The sequence below is a fragment of the Misgurnus anguillicaudatus genome, chromosome 11 (assembly GCF_027580225.2).
Source record: "Misgurnus anguillicaudatus chromosome 11, ASM2758022v2, whole genome shotgun sequence".
NCBI classification, from domain to species: domain Eukaryota; kingdom Metazoa; phylum Chordata; class Actinopteri; order Cypriniformes; family Cobitidae; genus Misgurnus; species Misgurnus anguillicaudatus.
In genome coordinates this window covers 35,527,574-35,541,848 of record NC_073347.2, presented here as the reverse complement: position 1 = coordinate 35,541,848, position 14,275 = coordinate 35,527,574, and the positions used below count along the sequence as shown (strand labels likewise).

Here is a 14,275-nt window from a genome sequence, read left to right as displayed (position 1 = left end):
GTCAGTTTAACATACATCTCTTCAGACAACAACAGTCTGTTGTTTCTTTCATTTGTTCTGACAGACGTTGGCACTGAAAGACCTGCTCATGTAATTAGTCTGAGAGTTCCACCCTCACTTTACTGCTGAACCAAGATAACTTAATGATAGATAGAGAGAGAGAACAATCATGCTACTGTTTTAAGCATTAGTCTACACACACAGTTTTACTTTCTCACTAGCTGTCAGGAAACATGCTGGTTAAGCATTTAAGAAACAACACCTGCTATATTGTGAACAGTGTTGTGGGTAACGCATTACAAGTAACTTGCATTATGTAATAAGATTACTTTCTGAAGTTACGTGTAAAGTAAAACATTACACATTGTACACATTAATATTTGAGTTACATTTTTTTAAAGTAATGCAAGTTACTTTTCAGTGTACTCAGACAAGTAACAAAAAGTAACTTAAAAGTAACGTAAGTATTACTTTCCATGAAACGCAATTAGTTACTTTTTTGGGGAGTAACTTAATATTGTAATGCAATCATTTTAAAAGTAACTTACTCCAACACTGATTGTGAAAATTTCAAAATCCATGGTAGCCCTTTGTGCAGGCACTCTTTGATTTTTGGTAGCCCGAAATGAATGCAGGTAGCCCAAATAAAAAATACATTATTTTTAATGTAGAATATTGATCATTCCTGGATTTCCATGCAATCTAATTGTACCTGCTCATCTCCACACTGTACCTACTCTTTATTTAATAGTTCAATGGGTCACAAAACTCACACTTTGGATCATTATTTTGGATAATGAATTATTAGATAATAATTTGGATAATGTTTCCAATCAGAAAATAGGAGCTACTGCCGCTTTAAGAGTGAACCACATAGGCCTATAGCCACAATAATCACAAATTAGATTTTTTTCTTAACTGATTATGTTCCCTTTAGAGCATAAATAATAGTTTATACAGGAATACATGTCGAGATTGTTTTGTGTTTATGTGTCTGGTAAAAACATGAGAATGAATTTTGTATGCAAGCATCTGAATGTTGCTTTAGGGTGTTTTCACACCTAGTTCGTTTGAGCCCTCCAAACGCTCTCAGATCAGTTCAGGGTGTATATGTGAACAAACCAAGTGATCTCAGACCCCCCTAAAAGGACCCAAAAGCGAACCGAACTCAGACCACATCCAGAGGTGGTCTGAGTACGGTTCGCTTTTGGGTTCTTTTGTGGTTCGATTTCTTTTTGATATGTGAAATCAATGAGGTCCCGGTCCGCTTTACATGTCGTTTTGACATTGTATCAAAATCAGCTGCTGCACAGAAAGCTGGCATCTAAGTTCTTATGAAGTTGTGATGTGAACAAGAAAGGGTCTGAGATCACTTCAGTTCTGAAGAGGACCAAAAAAAGAACTGGGTCCTCTTTTGAGTCCACTATATTGTGAACACCAAAAGGACTGAGGTCACATCCGGCTAGTTCCTTTTCTGGTTCACTTTAAGTGAACTGGGTTTGGTTCTTTTAAAATGAACTATAATCAAAAACACCCTTAATTTCAGTCCACACTTGTAATGTTTGGTCTATATTTTGTCATAGCAATCCTTGACAATGATATTTGAGTTACCATGAGCTACAGAGCATAGCATCTTCATCAGCTTACTCCTCCTGTCTCCACTGTGCTCTTGACTGGGATTTATGACATATGTCAGCAATTTTGCAATTCTATTCACTGTATATGCAATCTATATCATGTTTAAGCTCGCTGTGGGACATTTCACTCGTTATGTGATGATAGTAATGACTGACAAGATGACGAAGGAAATTATGTGCATCAAATCCAGAGCATTAACGACAAATCAATACTGCAGCTCTCAGTACAGTCTGAGCCATCGCAAATGGAAAGTGAAACTAAAAAGCGAGCGTGCATTCAAATGCAATTTCATTATCTAATGCCAAATTATATAAAACATAATAACCCAACCAAATTTGTAAGCGAATAAAAGCATAAAAATCTATTTTCGATAGACCGACGGGCAGGGCAGAGATACATTTTGGTAGGCCGACTGGAAGGCAGCAATTTTGCGAGCTCTGCATTCTTGGGTCAAATATGGACAAACCCAACAGCATTTGGCTTGAAACTAAGACAATTTGTCATGATTCTGTCAGCTTTGTATGTCTTTTGCCTTGTTTCATGTGACAGGATCATGGCAGCCCTTATTGTTGTCTTGTTTTGAGAGTCACATGGCCTGTGTTTTGTGTTTGTGTACATTGTGCACCTTATTTCCTTGGTAATTATCAGTTTTGTCTGTCCTCGTTCCCTAGTTTAGTTTTCCTCTATTTAATGCCATTGTGTCTGATGTCTTGTCCTGATGTCCTGGATCATTGTGTGTCATGTGCCACACCATCAGGAGTTCTGTCTTGTTTTGCCCTGTCATGTTGTTATTTGTATTCTTGACTTGTTTACCTCCTCCAGGGAGTTTTTGTTACTTAATAAAAGTCTGTTTGGTTAAGACCTGTCTGCAATTGGGTTCTGCCCTCCCCATTCCTGACAGTTGTTGAGTTTGTCCATATTTGACTTTTTTGAGTATTATAACACGCATCTAATCCAAATAATGACACAAATCTTCACTCTTCTCCAAAGGTCTTTTTTAGGACCCCTGGGACTCCTAGTACAGGTACTAATTAGACTGGATTTACATACTCTTTTACGATGGTTACATTTTTTTGCATACTACACTCTAAAAATGGCTGGGTTGTTTTTGACCCAGGGTAAGTATTGGACGGAACACATTCTGGGTTAAAAATGACCCAATGTTGGGTTGTTGTTATGCAACCATGGGGTATAATAACCCAGCAGCTGGGTTAAAATAATCCAGCATTGGGTCAATTTTAACCCCGCAGTGTGTTCTGTGTAGTATTTACCCATTATGGGTAAAAAAATAACCCATCCATTTTTAAAGTGTACTATTTTATTTTGGGAACATTATGCTCTTCATTTTAATATTTCATTTATATGTAATTATTATTAGCCTAGTTTAACTCATTCACCGCCAGCCTTTTTGAGAAAAGTTGCCCACCTGCATTTTTGTGATTTTAACAAAAGTTTCACAAAATTCCTTGAAGGAAAAATTATCTTCTAAATATAAACATACAAATTATATCAAATTAAAGAACACACCCTTTGCTTTCAAACAAACAATAAACAAACAAACAAACAAACAAAATGGGGAAAAAACGTTTCATTATATATTTACTTTTTCTACTTAATTTAACCACTGAAATATGGATATTTCTCTTCAAAAATACAACATTTTGAGCAAAAAGCTTAAAAAAATGCGTTTTTGTAAACAAATTTATGTTAGATATCAGACTCAGAATGACTATCAAACATAAAGGCAGTTAAAATAAATCTTGAAATCTTTTTAACTTCCGTTTTTGATAAATTCGGTTTTGGCGCCATGCAGTGGATAAAAGCGGTATTACACTTTCACTTTGAAATTCGTCCAGAAAGGCATATTATTAGTTAAATATTAACTCATAATTGACGAGATAACTCGTCAATGGCGGGGAATGAGTTAATGCCTAATTTTATTTTTCAAAAACAATTATTATGAAATTTAAACAATACTTGGAGGACTCCGGTAATTCCACCATGGACCCCCGATGGTCCCCAAAGGTGCAATGAGCCAAAAATAGTCCCCTAAGTAACTTTCAATCGCAGGGGACTATTTCCGAGCAGTGCGTAATATCATTGCGCCTCCTGCAGTCATGATTTTTATGCCAGAATGAGAATATAGTTCCTAGCCACATCGGCCTAGAAAATCACGACTTTTAATTTTCTGTCAGTCTTAGTACACCGTGTAACTACAGAAGGGTCAAGTTTTAAATAGGAAAAATATCGAAACTCTTTGGTTAGTTTTTTTAGCTTCATGCTAATGGTGTAATCAGATTCAATGGATTATACTAAGCTATGCTAAAAGTGCAAGCGCCAGATCTGGAGATCAGCGGAATGGATTCCAAAACGGTAAAAATCAAATTAATTAACTCTAGGAGAGCTGGAAAATGAGCATATTTAAAAAAAAAAGTGGAGTGTCTCTTTAATATTGACTGAGTAAGATCATGTCAAAGATGGGAATTGATGATTGAAATCAAACTTTGATGCACATAATCTCATCATTAGATTATGAGACTTTAGCATGGATTTCACAGGCATTGAATCTGATTAGACAATTTAGCATCGTGCTCAAAAATAACCAGAGTATACATATTTTTTCTATTTAAAACTGGACTGTACTGCTAAAATACACCCTGTTTTACTCAGTTTTTTTCTGTACAATATATTTGATATAATCGTCCAGATCAATGAACAAGACCAACTTTGTTGGACCCTAAACTTTAGCAGATTCACTGATTATAATGCTTCATTTCTATTATTTTATACGTTTTTTTAAAACCAGCAATCCTAAATGCAATTAAAAGCTTTTTAAATTAGCAAGTGTCTACCAAAGCATCATAAATTGACTTTAAACTAGACCCGAATAAGTTTTCTTAGAAGATAAAATATTGCGCTCGATTTAGAAGTTAGTCGAAGGATAATTGAGTCTGAACTGTGGCTTAAAGTCCTTAAATTTTCATGATGACAGAAGGAGAGTGCGTCTCGCTGACACAGCAGCCAAAGGGCACGGCTATAATTGTAATCCGTCTTCCCTTACTCGCCAGAAACGTGGAAATCTTTGGAGCTGCCCAACGTTTAATTACAGCATCTTCAGTGGAGAATCCAGAGGCAGCGCGTAAGGGCGGGACGACTCGCGATCTCCGAGACGCTGAGTGGGTGCGTGAGGAACTCTTCAGTACATCTGCCAAGTCTGGAGTCTGTACCAAATGCACGTACTACATGGTGAGGTCAGGTGCTCGGCCCGCTCAGCCAAATGCAGATTCCCTGGAAAGCCCCTGGACGCTCTGTACGGTACGCTTTAAAGCAACACCAAAGAGGTTTTTTTTACCTTAAAATAACGTTTCCAAAAAAGTTTCAGTGGTTCATCCACTCAAAACAGGGTGAATGGCACTTTCACATTCGCTTTGCAGCCCTAAAGAAGTTTCCAACGGTCCAACCCAGTCTCACCCCATGGCGTCAATATTTGACGACACTTGACCATGCGTCAATATGTTGACGCGGAGGGTATACCTTTCGCGTCATTTTTTGACGAACTGGGGACTTCAATACTATTAAGTCCGTTGCATTCTCTTTCCTATTTTCTTACCATTTTCTACCATTTTCGCGTCGGTTTAGGGTTAGATTTACATAATGACATCCCTACCCAAACCTTACACTAAACCCAATGACAGGCGACAACTGTTTAATTTCGCGTACCTAATAGTATTGAAGTCCCCAGTTCGCCAAAAAATGACGCGAAAGGCACACCCTCCTCGTCAACACACCGACGCACGGTCAAGTGTCGCCAAACACTGACGCCATGGGTGTGAGACCGTGTTAAACGGTCGGGTAGTGGTCCTGTAGTTCGAGTGAAAACTACAAAAACTTGCTTTACGGCAGACCTACAATCCAATCAGAGCCAGCTATGCTGCAGTATTTACGACAGTGGTAATGAACAATTACGCTTCTAACCTGTAGGGGGACCAAAGAGCAATAAGTCTTTAGTGTTGCTTTAATTTATGATTAAACAGCATCTTGGACTGCCCAACATGTCTTTGAGTCATGCATAAATGAAAGTTTGCATAGGGGCTCCTGTGACTTGAAGATAAGTAGCATATGAGCTCAGATAACTTAAACCTGTTGGCAGTCTTTTCTGCAATCTTTGTGGCTCCCAAAGCAAACTCTGCATCTAAAGGGCAATAGGATGACATTGACCGGACAGCATTTCACACCCAAAAATGAAAATGTTGACATTATTTACACAACCTCATGTCGTTTGAACCCCCCATTGTCTTTCTTTGTTCTTCAGAAGCCAAATTCAGATTGCAATATCCACAAGAAAGTACGGGACACTTAAAATATATTATGTCGAGTGCAGTTATTTATTTAACACTAAATTATCATTTTGATGCTTGAAGGGTTTTCTTTGTTTTTTCTTGTTTTCAGTAAAAATATCAAAAAATTCTTAAATTAAGATGCTTTTTCTTGATGAGCAAAATGACCCAAGAAAATAAGTCTAGTTTTTAGACCAAAAATATCAAATGTAAGAGATTTTGTGCATAAAACAAGCAGAAAAAAATCTGCCAATGGGGTAGGCAAATTTTTCTTGATTTTTTTCTTGAATTTAGTGTTTAAGAAAAATGTTCAAGATTTTTGCTTACCCCATTGGCAGATTCTTTGCTTGTTTTATGCACAAATTCACTTAAATTTTATATTTTGTCTAAAAGCTAGACATATTTTCTTAGGTCATGTTGCTTATCAAGAAAATGTACCTTTTTTTGAGAAATTTTAGACATTTGTAGTGAAAACAAAAAAAAATATGTAAGAAAGCCATTTTTTTTTTTTTTTTTTTTTTTTGCTGTGTACTACCTAGGTCACCATCCACTCCTATAGTAACCAGAAAACCCAAAACGAAGAATAACAAAATACAGTTGGAGTTCAAATGACATGATGGGGAATACATTTCTCAATTTTTTGCTATGTTTATACCATTTGTCACTTGTCAACTTTTTGTTATATAAAATGTCATCCCAAACCCCAATTCTAACCCCAACTCAAAGCGACCAAGGCTTAAAAATAGACAAAGACATGGAAAAACCTATATATTAAATAACCTCCTTAAGCAAATCTCAAATCGAACCCTAAACCCAAGCGAAAATGGTTTAAAAAACAAAAAATTTGAGAAACCAATAAATAAAACGACAAATATGTATTGTATTGTATTGTATATGTATGTATTGCACGATTTTCACACTTTGTGTGCTATTTATACGCATCTACATGAAACTGGGTAGCAACAGACAAAGATAAAGACTCATCTGCAGGCAGCACGTATGGCACGTATAGCAAACCTATGACTTTAAAAAGCTTGGGGACCACAGAGCTATAAGATTAAAGTGCTGCTTTTTATAACAAGCTCAACATACCCAAACCTCATTCATATGATGGGAATGAAATAGTTGTGCTGTACGTGTGGTTACTAAACCACACTGGCCTCCAATGGGCCAAGATGAAGAGAAAATGACACATAAAAGAGAAATCCATGCATTTCAAACTAAATGATCAATCCCATCAGTCAGACATCGACAGATATACAGTATATGAAAATAAAAATAAACATATTCTATACAGTACGTCCTGGCCATGCGTAACCATAAGAAGAAGCTTCAGGCATCAAACAGTGCATTTAGGTATTTTACATATTTAATATTACATATGCGGCTGTTGAATATTTTAGCTTAGCAAACTATGCAATGAATATACAAACAGTTCTTGGAGTTCAGAAAAAACATACAAGAAAAGGTCAATGGTGTCAATGAAACCGTTAAGCAAACCTGAAACTCTCTAAAAACAGACACTTTAAAGGTTTTAAATGGATGCCTCTTTACAATAACAATCAGCTGAGACATTAGACCTACTCGTTTAGACCTAAACTCTGTTCATTTTGGAAAAGCTGAAGATGGTATCAGTAGGTTTGAAAGATCTTTTAATCATTGCTTAAGTACTTAGGTTTGTGAAAGGTGCCTGGTGAATAGAGATAAGAGAAACAGAAGTGATATTCCAGCAAGCAGACGAGGTCAATCTTTTTTTACTTCCACCTACATTCACAAATAAACATCTTTTTGTGCGTACACATGAACTCTCCATATACTGCACTGAATAACTCAATATATAAACATCTAGAAACCCTTCCTAAATAAAAATCTATAGGAACCATTTGGTTCTTTTTCAAAAATGTTATGGAGTATTTTTAGATCACTCCTATTAAAACATATGATGACTTGGTATCTGTTTAAACTGGTTTCCTCTAATGGTTACAAATTAAATGTTGCAAGGGTTTGACTCTGGATTCACAAGTTGTCATGTTTATGGTTGGTTTATGGCTTCAATTAAAATTTAGTTTAAAGTATTTAAGAGAAAGCCAATTGGATATTCAAGAGAGTAGAGCTGTAAATTCTGTTTTTTGGCCGTGAAATAGTACATATTTTAAAGGCCCACTGAAGTGCCTTGAAATGTGCAGCATTATTTGATGAGGTGAACTGAAACAGGAAGTCAGAACGGAACTACCGAGAAGACCCGCCCCCTTTTTTTAAATAACCAATAGCGTTTCATATATGGCACAGTCCAGCAAAGATGTACCATAACAAAATATAAAGGTCAGGATGCTTCAGCATCTAAAGAGCATTTGATTGGACAAGAAATGTGATGAGAAGTTGAAGTGTATGGTGATGTCATAAAAATGCAAACATTTTTTAGGTTTTGAATGCTTATATCTTCTATATGAGAATTTTGTCAGTGTTTTGGAGCATACCAGTTTATATTGATTCTTAAGCCTAACGTATTTATACTAAAAGAAAAAAAGTTGAATTTTAATTTCATGGGGGCTTTAAGATGGACAGAAATTATGATCGCATTTTCTACTCATTTCCTCGGTGTTCACCAGTGTTCTTCATTGTGCAGCTTAGCAAGGTTTCATTTGTGGCTCGCATGGCAGTAAATAATACAGTGATATGATCATGCAGGCATGCACTTTTTCTGTTTTTCTGCCCCGGACGCTAACTTTGTTAGAAAACCATACCTATTAGATCAAGATGCATGTCGACAAGCATGTTCAATCGCATGCAGGCTTGCACAGAGTGAACGTCATATAGCATCAAAGTACCCTGAGATCAGACTGCTTTCGAATTGCTCTCGCGGCACAGTAATGTCACTCGCCAAACGTTCTGTGCAGCGCCGCATGAAATTACGAGAAAGGTGGCCCCCTGGTGGTTTGGGGGGCACTGCATAAGCATATTATAAGAATGCTTACCATTAAAATCCTGTTTTTGTCATTAAGGGATCATAATCATCTTGTCTCAGTTACAAATTTGACTGGTAAATGATAAAGAATGATTTGCCCTTGAATTTATTGCATTGCAACAGATTGATAAGCAGACATTTATGACTGGATGTGACTTTTGATACTTTGCGGTAAAGGTGGCTCTCCTATTGACCCTGACCTATCAGTGTGGCTCTCACGAAAAAACGGCTTCTCTATATTTGAAATTATTTCGTTTCATGCTGCTCTATAATTGTGATATTAAATTTCAGATTTACCCGCCTCTAAATGGCATGCAAAGGAAACAAACTGTGGTTGGTCTTCTTACATGACTCTCAGGATTTCTATGTCTGTCTTTGGGTGGTTCTTTGCCAAAAAAAGCTCTGGTCTGGACTGGAACTGGTGCGAAATGTTGGGCTTAATATAACAGGAATTACCTCAGAGTCACATGGACGAATGTTGTTTACTATTGAGTGAAGAGAACAAAGCTTACTTGTAAGTGTTGATGTTGGGCTTCTCAGCGTCAGGAAAGCCCAGCATTCCACATACGACTCTGCTGCTGTTAAGACTCCAGCCTTTATCACACACCTGTCTCCATCTCCCAGCGTGCTTCACTTCAACCACGCCCTCGGTGATAAGCGCACGCCTCTTTGTAGCCATCAAAACCGGCCGCAGGCGCACTTCTTCGATCCTCACCTTGCGGGCAGACTAGAGGAAGATGAACAGCAATGTTAATGAATATTAATTAGAGTAATTGTCATTTGCATCTCATTTGATTGGCTCTAAACATAATTGGAAATGCATGATAGCGCAGCTAGCTCTCCAGTACCATCTTGGTACTGGGCAGGTGACAGATGTACTACAAATAAATCTCACCGGATTTTGAAACTGCTGTCTGGAGAGCTGATCCCATCCCGTGTTATCCTCCGAATGCCCATTGCCTTGTCTCAGATGCGCAGGTGTCCTTGAACTGGAGTAAATGTCCTGCCAACGGTTCGATGTGACTGCATTTGGTCGGAGAGCAATGGTGTGCCCCCTTCTGGACGTTCCTGGATGCACTTGGTCCAGCCGTCTCTCTGGACTACAGACCACCCCGAGGTCCTCAGAGTGCTTACAGTCGTTCACACCCCACCCGTTCGATTTGCAGTCTTTCAGAGTTTTCTCTGTCCCATCACACCTCACGTTATCCATCCAAATTGGGCCTGTTGGAGATGTGTTTGTGTCATGGCTATACTATTATATTTACAATAGGCATAAAGCAAAAGTCTACATACAGACGACTCATTATGAGTTAACGGGAAAGAGCTGTCACCCCGTCACAAGCATTACAACAGAGCTCTAGTGAAGCTGTCTGAAAGGCTTGTTTTAGGTTTAATGACAGTGTTGTCCTGCCAACTAAGTGTTATACATGCTTTGGGTTAGTGGCTGTCTTTATAGCTGCCTTAAAGTGAAATTACAGGGAGTGATTTTGGGCGATGTAAAGACCAGTAGCTCTGTGCACTTGCACTGCTGAGAAAGTTATTTAAACAGCAATGCATCTTCATAGACAAGTGCACTCAAGTCTTTCACATAATACACACCCTACTAAAAACTAAAGCTGGGATTTTGGCCAATTTCTTATCTGGTCAAACTGGGAGACCAGCTGAGCCACCAGCTTAACCAGGATGGTGAGTCAGCATGTCTTCGTGCCTAAAAGGTGTCCAAAACCAGCCAGCTTACCCAGATAAACCAGGCTGGGAGACCAGCTAAAACCAGATAACCCATAGGCTTGTTTTAGCTTGTTTTTTCAGTATAAAAATATCTTAACCTTAAGAAATATTTTAATTTGTAGTCGTTTAAGCTTTGATATGTTCAGTCATTTTGAAGTTTTTAGAGGCGCCCTTAGTGGACCTTGGTTGAGAAACTGCTCCAGGCCTTCTGTCGTCTACTGTCTCTTTCCAAAAATGTCTTTGTCAAGCTGTCTGGTTTAAAAAACCTTCAGCATTCACAGAATATTTCTGTTGCACAAATGTTTCTTTAAAAAATTTACAGACTTTAATGTTCTTTGAAGAATTTTTTTTTCTTTGAGGTTCTGGCTAATATTAACCTTTATTCCTGACGGAAGAAACTTCACGTAAATATCATTTTTAGGTGAACTGTCACTTTAAGAAGTTCATAACCCAAGGTTTAAGGGCCAGTGTGCTGTTTGAATTTAACGAGGAACTTTACTTACCCTCTCCTTCTCCATACTTGGCACTGTGCGCCCATGTTATGCCACTTTGGAAACCCAGTTCCCTACAAACCACATTGGCGAGTTTAATATCGACCTCGTCGTCACACACGGTACCCCACGTTCCGTTGTGCAAGACCTCTACGCGGCCCTCGCTTTCGCTGTGGCCGTTACCTGCCAGGCGCACTTTGGCAGCGGGAGCGCGCGCTGACCTGCCCGACGACTCTGGAAGCGAGTCAGAGCAAGCGAACAGGAGCGCGAGGAGGAGCGCGCACGCAGAGCAGACGGACAGATTCATGACTGCGCACAGGTGAGGCTTCTGTAACATAAGAGAAGAGTGCACAATGTAGCTAACATTAACTTTAATTATACAGCAGTGCTCAGAATTACGCAGTGATGCTTTACATTATCCTTTTAAAACCAGATGATATAAACCATGTGTGTGCAGTTTATTGATGGATCATGTGATATTTTTAATATAAAATTTACTTTTACAGAAACACTTAAGACAATAATCATTATTATCATCATTATTATTATTATTAAAGTAATATGCAATTAAACAAACAAATATATCATTTCATATTTTATGCATTATAACATATACATGGTTTGACAAGTTATGTAAAAAAACTTATAATAATAAAAAATAATATAATAAATTTGGGAAATGATTTTAAAATAGACAAACCAAAAAACTTTCAGATAAAGACAAACTTGAGCAAATTATGAAGGTGTAGGTGGACAAAAATAACAATGTGAAAATCCTTTCAAATATTGTGTGTCAAATACCCAAACAACAAAGCGAGAACTAAAGCTATTATTTGCCCAACTCTTCTCATATAATTACAAATACAACAAGTCTTCTCATGCTAAACTAATTCATCCAGCAAGCAGCCTTGTCTGGTTTAAATCACAAATCAGTCAATTAAACCCACTAATACACAGATCTGTGACCCCAGAGACAAAAAGTGAGGAATCCAAGCAGATGCAATAAAGAGCTAAAAGTCAAAATTTTACTCACCTGGCAGCCACACGTAAGACAAGTCAGTCACAGGCTGGAGGAAAATGAATGAAAGAGTTGAACCTACATTCTCTCTCTCTCTCTCTCTCTCTCTCTCTCTCTCTCTCTCTCTCTCTCTCTCTCTCTCTTCATCACTTCTACATCCCTCCCACAGGCATCCGTCTTTATTGCGGTGTTTCATATCAATGCCTTTAATTATTTTTCAGGGAATGATAAGCCAGAACAGAAAGCAACAATATTCAATCTTATTAAAATGTAATACACAAAAAATCATTATATTGTGCACTTGCTGTATCACATCAATCTTGGTTGTTTAGGAACAAGATTTACACTTTGAAAATGATCTCAGTTATTACATGCCTGTTTTAAGTAAGTTGTGTTAAACAATTGATAAATTACAACAGAGATTGGTGATATAACAGAAGTGATAAAGTAAGTTTATTTATTGCAGTAATTGTTTGACATTGCATCTTAAATTTGGACAGTTACACAACGTTTAGCCAGCAGCTTTGTAACCCAGAGGAAGATCTGAAGTCCTGAATAACTCCATATGTCCAAATTCCAAGTACCTAAAAGAAGAAGCATAACCACATAGTAGATGTTTCTTTACTGAGGTGACCGCAAACCTCAATCCCAAAAAAGCAAGACATCCTTCTCCTTTAACCACATTTAGGATTGTCTTAAACATCGTTTTGCCTCATCTATATAATGTAGTCTCAGTTCTTCGCCGGTTTTGATCATTGTAAAGAAAAACAAATAGTACCGGACTGCTCTTTGCTTTAACTTTTTTTTTACATACTTTTTAAATGTTTACATGTGTGTAAGCTTCATGAGAGAAAAGTTTGTGACAGAATTAGTACATTTTGTTGATAGTGTATTTCGGTTTGAAACCTCAGGATGACTCTTTTAGATTCTCATGGATATTTCTAGCAATCAAATCCCCTCACTGTGGAAGGTGGGGCGCAATTTTAAAACAATTACCGTAACTCCCATGCACCAATTCAGAACTCGTATAACGCTTGGGGAAAGTGCTCTACCGACTTGAGAAAATATTTAACAATTTCCGTAATTACCTAACGTCCGTTCACATTTATGCTGTCAATTGAAAACTAGCAATTTAGTCGCGTTTGTGCCAAGGTTGGTGTGACTTTGTGCATGAATGCAGGTTCCTCCCACTGAGTAAACCAAGAGAGGAAGTTAGGGGTCCTGTTAAAGCAGCTAATCAAAGAGAAATCTCACCAGATGACTGAGAAGAGAGAGAGAGAGAGAAAGAGCCAGAAATATACACTCGGCACCCCAAATCAACAGGCATACTAACCATAAACACATATATATATTATTGTATACTTGCCTTCTGTGTGGCATATACACTACCTACTCATTTCTCTTTATACCTACACAATCTTTACAATTACTATTTTATACATGTTTGAATATAAATGGCAACGTCATGCCAAGCTCCTGAATAATATAAAGTGAAATAAATGCAAATATGTGAGCTTGTCTGTGAAATGCAAGTCTCATAACCTAAATATGAGATTAGGAGCATAAAAGTTTGATTGAACTTTTTGATTTTAATGTTTGAAATAACCATAGACTCAGTCCATTTGAAAGATATCAAGATTATATTTTCACATTATGCCCTTTATATTATGTAAGATCATTTTATGTAAAAAGACAGTAAACTACAAAAATGATTTTGGTTGGGTTTTCATGGAACACATAATGTAGGGGCGGTTTCCCAGACAGGGATTAGACTAGTCCTAGACTAAAATAAATGTTAGAGCTGTCCAAACTGAAAACTACTTGCACTGCAATATCTTAAAATACATCAGTGCCCTTTGTTTTTCCTCAAAATGCACACAAGTTTTTAGTAAGGCATGTTTTCTAATTAAACTAAGGTCTAGTACTGGCTTAAAATAATCCCCGTCCGGGAAACCACCCCAATGGGTTACATAGACAATCTCATATTAGTTTTTTGGTTAGCATTTACATGTATGCATTTGGCAGACATTTTTCTCCAAAGCGACTCACAGTGCATTACTAACGCAATGCTCTACCACTGAGCTATACAGGTTAGCAA

General features: G+C 37.5%; 1 protein-coding gene across 1 annotated transcript in view; it reads right to left on the bottom strand.

Moving 5' to 3' along the window:
- Positions 1-12,302, bottom strand: part of loxl4 (lysyl oxidase-like 4) — a 37,894-nt gene extending 25,592 nt beyond the window's left edge. The window contains exons 1-4 of the mRNA XM_055170923.2: positions 12,193-12,302; positions 11,172-11,487; positions 9,836-10,161; positions 9,453-9,667 (exon numbers count right to left, since the gene is read on the bottom strand). Of these exons, the coding sequence (XP_055026898.1) occupies positions 9,453-9,667; positions 9,836-10,161; positions 11,172-11,466 (836 nt within the window). The 5' untranslated portion in view covers positions 11,467-11,487; positions 12,193-12,302. The remainder of the gene's footprint in view (positions 1-9,452; positions 9,668-9,835; positions 10,162-11,171; positions 11,488-12,192) is intronic.
- Positions 12,303-14,275: the final 1,973 nt, after the last annotated feature.